Source organism: Apodemus sylvaticus, chromosome 8 (genome assembly GCF_947179515.1).
Source record: "Apodemus sylvaticus chromosome 8, mApoSyl1.1, whole genome shotgun sequence".
Lineage (NCBI taxonomy): Eukaryota > Metazoa > Chordata > Mammalia > Rodentia > Muridae > Apodemus > Apodemus sylvaticus.
Window position 1 is genome coordinate 105,670,494 of NC_067479.1, and position 7,420 is coordinate 105,677,913.

A 7,420-nucleotide genomic window follows, 5' to 3' on the forward strand; every position below is an offset into this window, starting at 1 on the left:
GAACCCAAAACAGAATAACCTAAAATATCGAGGGACAGATAGAATAACCCGGTGATTACACATCTCCTAATAGACGACCCTGCTAAGACTGTCTACAGAGCACAACAGGATTAGTTAAGGTCAGAGAGGTACAGTGAGTCCCCTGCGGAGACACAGACAAGTTATTAGAGACAAGAGTCTCCTGGGGACTCAGGCCTCTGACTCACCTTAGCTCTCTTCCTCTATTCAGGGGCCTGAAGTTGGAGGCCTGCGGTGTGATTGGCTTAGACACCAGATGGTGCTGGGGATTTCTGACTGGGGAAGCTTGGGTCTTCTTGGTATTCTTGGCTCTACCTGCCTGTCATGTTCTTCTGTGTTCCCGGGTCCTGTGAAGTACAGTAGGAATGGGGTTCAAAGGAGAGCTCTGTTAATGCTACAGATTGGTCTTTCCATCCTGCAGGAGAAGCTACTGGTCCAGTAGCCATGTCACCAAGTTCTTTGGCCATCACCCTCTTCTTGACTGTTGTTGCTGGTATCAAGTGCAATGGGACGGAAGTTTGTGCCGGAAGCCCTGGGATCCCTGGCGCTCCTGGAAACCATGGTCTGCCTGGCAGAGATGGGAGAGATGGTATCAAAGGAGACCCTGGGCCTCCAGGTACTATATGGGAGAACCTCTCCTTAGCTCAGGGACGGGGACCTGTTTTCTGGGTTACCATCTGTCCAGGGCTCTAGCTGAAGGGACTTTTCTGGAGTCCTTAGGCTGGAGCAGAGTTCCTGTAGATGGACAAGTAAGTCTCCCACATGCTAATGGAGATCCATCTGTCTGTGTTCTCTTCGCTCTGTAGGTCCTATGGGCCCTCCTGGAGGAATGCCAGGTCTTCCTGGGCGCGATGGGTTGCCTGGAGCCCCTGGCGCACCTGGAGAACATGGAGAAAAGGGAGAGCCTGGAGAAAGGGGCCTTCCAGGTGAGCAGGCCTAGAGCCAGTAGAAAGAAGTGATGTCTCATGAGAGATGGAAGGAAGGGTTCAAGACACACTGCTAAGCCTAAGTAAGGACAAATGAATTTGAAGAGAGAAACCACACGAGTTTGAATAACTTATTCCAAAGACTGACAAGCATCATGGCTACTGATTGAGAGACATATATTGTCCTGTAGGGGCAATATGTCTCTCTCAATCAGTAGCCATGATGCTACAGGAGTAGCATTGGGAAGCCTAGGGGATCCTTCTTAGGGCTGAGGCTCTGGACATCCTAAAAAGTAGACAGGACTATATGGACCTGGAATCCAGGTGGACAGTGTGATCAGGAATCCCACATGTTGACAGAAGTCCCAGGGTATGAATCAGTATAGTGGCCTGTCTGGAGAGTTCAGAGGTCATCATTGTTGGTCTTGGTGAAGTATATGGGAGGGGGGGTCCTTTTCATAAGCCAGAAAAACACAAAGGTGGACATGAAGGGCCAGTCAAGGGATATGGAAAAGTAGAACAGGAAAGCTGAGAAGGCTCAAGCTGCATTAGAGATGGGTGTGTGTGAGTACAGAGGCTCTGCCGCCGGGCCCTTGAAACTGGGTCATGGGCTCTTAGTATGGCAGTAGATGACAGAACTCCAGCCTTGCAGCTGGCAGAATACCTGTCTGGCAGCAAGTAGAGCTCTTTGCTGGATTGCCCCCATCCTGGATGTGTGTGGTCTCTACAGGGTTTCCAGCTTACCTGGATGAGGAGCTCCAGACTGAACTCTATGAGATCAAACATCAGATTCTGCAAACAGTGGGAGGTAAGGGGCCTGCTTGGGGTCTCCCCAGGCACACACTTCTCAATGCTTCCTTATAATATCCAGTACCAGGATCCAGGACATAAATGGCTAGCAAACGAGTGTGTATATGGGGCTTGGGGAAAGGAGTCATTTCTGATACTACGGGAAAGCATGAAAGTGTGGATTCTAGCAATAAGTAATTGTTAGGTGAATGAAAACAGAGAGATGGATCTTTAAAACTGAGGCTGGAAAAGGATGGGAAAAACACTGAGAAAAACAGATGGAGAGACTGTGTGGAGAAAGCTTAAGGGCAAGAGCCCAGGTGAGAGGAGCAGATGGAGAAACAGTGTCCACGGCCTAACCCAGACTCCTTTGCTTAGTCCTCAGGTTGCAAGGATCCATGCTGTCAGTGGGGGATAAAGTCTTTTCCACCAATGGGCAGTCAGTCAACTTTGATACCACTAGAGAGATATGTACCAGAGCAGGTGGCCATATTGCTGTCCCGAGGAATCCAGAGGAGAACGAGGCCATCGCAAGCATTGCAAAGAAGTACAACACCTATGTCTACTTAGGCGTGATCGAAGACCAGACTCCTGGAGACTTCCGCTATCTGGATGGGGCTTCTGTGAACTACACCAATTGGTATGCAGGAGAGCCCAGGGGTCGGGGCAAAGAGAAGTGTGTAGAAATGTATACAGATGGGAAATGGAATGACAAGGGCTGCCTGCAGTATCGGTTGGCCATTTGTGAATTTTGATCAAGCAATTAGATGAAAAGATAAAACCGCATTCTGTCTCTAAGCCTCTATCCTGATGATTCACCTGGTCTGTAAGACCCTGCAACTACCTTTCAAGCAAATTTACTTGTGTTCATCAGAATTAGAAGTATCCTTAGTCACCCCGCCTCCCCAAACTCTTCTCCATATTCATTAGTAATCCTGAGTGTTCCCCTAGAGTCCCATCTGAGCATTCAACTCAAGGCAGCCACTGTCAACCTGGGCCTTCACCATGAGATGGATGGAGACTTCCCTTTTTCTCACCTTGTCTAGTCTTTATTTATAAGTCGTGGACATGAAGACACAGCATGGTAGGACCCTCTAAATTACACAGAAAGTGTTCCCTGACCCTTCTACCCTTCTTCTGCAGCTAACTGTCCCAAGATTTAGAAGTCCAAGTTAAACATAAAAGATAGTCATAGGGGATTTCTGGGAAATTCCTAGTATGTGGAGGTAGGTCATATTCAGTGTCCTCTGTGTTCAAGGCAAACATGGTCTCTAAGATGCCAGAGAATCAGGTACTGGGGAAATATAATCTCCCTGGTTGGCATGTATGCCCCCCCTTGAGTCTGGATGTGCCAACTTGACCTTTTGACCTAATATCAACCACCCTGGGTTTGAAAGAATCGTCTTCCCAGCCCAGACCCTAACTTAAGTAATTTCCTGCTATCAGACACAACCTTAGTCCACTTCACATCACAGAGGCATTCATGATACTAACTGCACTCTATTCTCTCATCTCATGAACTCAGTCAGCTATTTCATTAAAGTCAACCGCATCCCAGGTGTTAGGCTGTCTTCTGGTTAGCTTTGGGCTGTTTTCTTTGAGCCTATTTCTTCACTATGGAATGCAAATAAAGTAATTATTACATTTTCTCTACCTACCAAAATCATTACCTATAATTACTATTACTAAAGTAAAGACTGATCACATACTGCATACCGAGTACCTTGACAAGCACAGATAACATTTCTTTACATTTCTTAATCTTTAAATGTGCCAGAGAACCAGATTAGGGGTATGGGAGCTAAAACAGTATTAGGAAGAACATGACATTCATGCTGATAGCTGGAGTCAAGGTCCAGATCTGCACCTATATGGTCCATGTTGAGAAGTGACATCTTTTTCACCCCCTACTCAGCCACTGGGATGGTATCTATTGTGCCATGAGTTGAGGTAGGATTCAAGGTGCAGGTTTCGATGAGTCATCTTACTCTCAAATGCATGGAGTGGATTATGGGATCCACCTTACTCTCAGCCATGTGGAATGTGACCATGACCCACACGCCAGGTATCCATAGGGGTGTAACTATGCCTTGAGGGGACAGCCAACTATACATCTTAGCTCTAGAAGTCTCCTGTGCTCCCCTATCTGACACTCTTCCCTCATTCCCATCTTTTCTTGGGCAAAAGGAAGCTCAGGAAGAGCCAGGTGGAGAACGGGATACTTACACTTTCATGAGTGTTAGCTGCCAAGCTGACATTCCTACCTGTGTGCTGAGGACTCAAAAGCTGTGGAGGGTTTGCTGAGACAAAAGAGCAAGAAAAAGAGACATATTCTCAGTTTTATAGATGAGCAGCCTAAAGTTTTAAAAGTTGATATTGCTCCATTTCCTCTTAAGTCTATTTTTTTATGACATTACTTGTTATTGCAGCTACATTGTTTTTGAAAATGTTTTTTAGTAAGCTAAACAATGGGAAAGAATGATTTTTAAAAATTGATCTTATACTCAACCATCTTTTTGGATTATTTTTCCCTTAGTACTTTCAATGTAGGTGATTCTTTTTGGTTTTCTACACATATCATTGCATTTATAAATGATATTTTTCCCTGTTCATATATATTCATATACATATATATATATATAAAACATTTGAGAATTTCATATGTACATATAATGAAATATAATCACACCTAACCTTATTTTTCTTTTCTAACACCTCTCAATCTCCCACTACACATCTATGCCAAATTCATGTATGTATGGATATATATATATATTCCTCCTAATGTGTCATAGGAGAATTTCTAATACTTTACCAGTGAAAATTCATTGTCACATCTTTCCTTAATAGATAAAAGAAGGGTTCTGAATTCATATAACACAGCTATAACTTTATATCACTACTTAGTGTGTCAATATTCACAAAGCTAAGTTATGAAATCAGCCTAGGTGTTCATCAACAGATAAGTAGACCAAGAAAACATAGCATATGTCCAAAATTGAGTTGCATTCTATCTTAAAGAGTAACAGATTATCTTCAGGAAAACTGCAGGACTGTAAATTAACATATTGGGTGAACTAAGCCAGACTCAGAAAACTGTCCTATTTTTTCCTTAGTGTAAAAACTATATTTAAATATCTCTGCCCATTTGTGTACATACCCTAAGAGATACACAACACACACACACACACACACACACACACACATACCTGAAACCAAATAGGGGATTTAGTGGAAGGGAGGGAGCAGTAGGTGATGGGAAGGAGACCAAGAGAGGAACACATAACAATCCATAAGTAATATATATATGAAAGTGCCATAGTAAACCACAGTTTGTGTTTGTTTAAATAGAGTGTTCTAGGTTTCTAAGAGATGCCTTGTATCAAGGTAGTGAAGCTCCCCCTATTTCTTAGTCTTCTTAGATTTATTTTCAGTTAGTTTTGCAGGACTGGGGATAAAATGTAGTCTGTGATGTACTAGGCAGCCACTAGCTCTAGCCCTAGTCCACTAAGGCACATTTGTCAAGTTTCTCTGGCATTTTCTTTGGGCTACTAGCACAGAGAAAGTGAAGAAGGGGTGGAGACGGTTCCCAGTCCTGGGTGTTGGCATCCATTGCTCAGCTGAGACTAAGTGATACTGAGTCTAAAGGACCGCCAAGATTGCCACCCCTGGGCCTGGAGAGAGGAAGCTGTTCATTAGGAGAGGTACCAACTCCCATTTCCAGTTTAAGGGAAAAGGAAGCTGACCACTCTTGGATGACCTCTGAACTTGCATAGTGAAAAGTACCCTTTCCTCTACCTTGCCCAGGAGATCATCCGTCTAATCTTTATGAGTAAGAATACTTAAATTTCCTCAGATTCCCTAATTAAGGTACCATCTAAGGAAGGAGGAAGAATCATTCCCAGTTCTAGGAGCTATCCAGTGCTGAACCAACAGAGGTTCTGTTTTTGCTGAGTCATAAGGAAAAAAGAAAGGAGAGGCCTCAACCTTACACAAAGAACTAGAGGCAGTACTATGTCCAATTTTCTGAGGAACCGCCAAACTGATTTCCAGAGTGGTTTTACCAGCTTGCAATCCCACCAGCAATGGAGGAGTGTTCCATTTTCTCCACATCCTCTGCAGCAACTGCTGTTCCCTGAGTTTTTGATCTTAGCCATTTTGACTGGTATGAGGTGAACCCAGTTATACCACTCCTGGGCATATACCCAGAAGATGCCCCAACATGTAGCAAGGACACATGCTCCACTATGTTCATAGCAGCCTTATTTATAATAGCCATAATCTGGAAAGGAACCAGGTGTCCCTCAACAGAGGGATGGATACAGAAAATGCAGTACATTTACACAATGGAGTACTACTCAACTATTAAAAACAACGAATTCATGAAATTCTTAGGCAAATGGATGGAACTAGAAAATATCAGAAAATACTGAGTGAGGTAACCCAATCACAAAAGAACACACGTGGTTTGAAGTTTCTGATAGGTGGATATTAGCCCAAAAGTTCGGAATACCCAAGATAAAATTCACAGACCACATGAAGCTTGGGAAAAAGGAAAACCAAAGTGTGGATACTTTTTTCCTTCTTAGAAGAGGGATATTAATACCCATGGCTCATAGCTAACCAAGGGACTGAGCATGAGGAGCTAGAGAAATGACCCAAGGAGCTGAAGGGGTTTGCAGCCCCATAGGAAGAACAACAATATGAACCAACCAGTACCCCCAGAACTCCCAGGGACTAAACCACCAAAGAGTACACATGGAGGGACCCATGGCTCCAGCTACATATGTAGCAGAGGATGGCCTTTGCAGACATCAATGAAAGGAGAGGCCATTGGTCCTGTGTAGACTTGATGCCCCAATGTAGTCCGGGAAAGTCAGGAAAGTGTGAAGCAGGGGGTTGGTAAGTAGGGGAGAGGGGATGGGATAGGGGTTTTTCGGAAGGGTATCAAGGAAAGGGGATAACAGTTGAAATGTAAATAAAGTAAATATCAAATAAAACAAAAACAAAAATTCAAAAACAAACAATCAAGAAACAAAAAAAGAACTATAGACAACCAAGGCAAGCTGGATGTGCGAGACACACTCTTCTTCAGAGACAGGCACATGAATTGGTTGTCCAGTGCCAAAGCTTAGTCCTGAAACATGCATGCAAGTAACATTATATAGATTGAGTAGGTTATATTTAGGAATATAATAATGATTAGTAAAAAAAGGAGGCCATGAAATTGAAGAGCAGGCAGGTGTATATGGGAATGTTTGGATAGGAAGAAAAATATATAAGAAACATTGTAATTATATATAATTACAAAAATATATTATATTTTTATATTATATATTTTTAAAAATATATAATCCCCCAAAAAGTAGATAAATAAAACCCACCTAGCAACAGACATCCAAAAATCAAAGAGAAGAATCGACGAAAGTGTGAGCTGCACAACGCTCGGACAGTGTGGTCCCACCTCACCGCTCAGAGAACCCTTCTACACTCGGACAGTGTGGTCCCACCTCACCACTCAGAGAACCCTTCTACACTGGGACAGTGTGGTCCCACCTCACCATTCAGAGAACCCTTCTACACTGGGACAGTGTGGTCCCACCTCACCACTCAGAGAACCCTTCTACACTCGGACAGTGTGGTCCCACCTCACCGCTCAGAGAACCCTTCTACACTCGGACAGTGTG

At 43.6% G+C, this 7,420-nt stretch overlaps 1 protein-coding gene across 1 annotated transcript; it reads left to right on the plus strand.

Annotated features, from left to right (window-relative positions):
* Positions 1–349: 349 nt before the first annotated feature.
* On the plus strand, positions 350–2,996 carry LOC127691081 (pulmonary surfactant-associated protein A). The gene is made up of 4 exons (XM_052190686.1): positions 350–634; positions 825–944; positions 1,675–1,752; positions 2,112–2,996. The coding sequence occupies exons 1-4, from the start codon at positions 463–465 to the stop codon at positions 2,486–2,488; spliced, it is 747 nt and encodes a 248-aa protein (XP_052046646.1). The 5' UTR covers positions 350–462; the 3' UTR covers positions 2,489–2,996.
* The last annotated feature ends 4,424 nt before the right edge of the window (positions 2,997–7,420 follow it).

What these genes read in the sequence shown, in the direction of transcription:
- LOC127691081 (XM_052190686.1), top strand. Translation starts at nt 463, where the DNA reads ATGTCACCAAGTTCTTTGGCCATCACCCTCTTCTTGACTGTTGTTGCT. An exon ending in TGGAGAAAGGGGCCTTCCAG is followed by an intron (nt 945 to 1,674) that starts GTGAGCAGGCCT and finishes TGGTCTCTACAG; the next exon opens with GGTTTCCAGCTTACCTGGAT. An exon ending in GATTCTGCAAACAGTGGGAG is followed by an intron (nt 1,753 to 2,111) that starts GTAAGGGGCCTG and finishes TCCTTTGCTTAG; the next exon opens with TCCTCAGGTTGCAAGGATCC.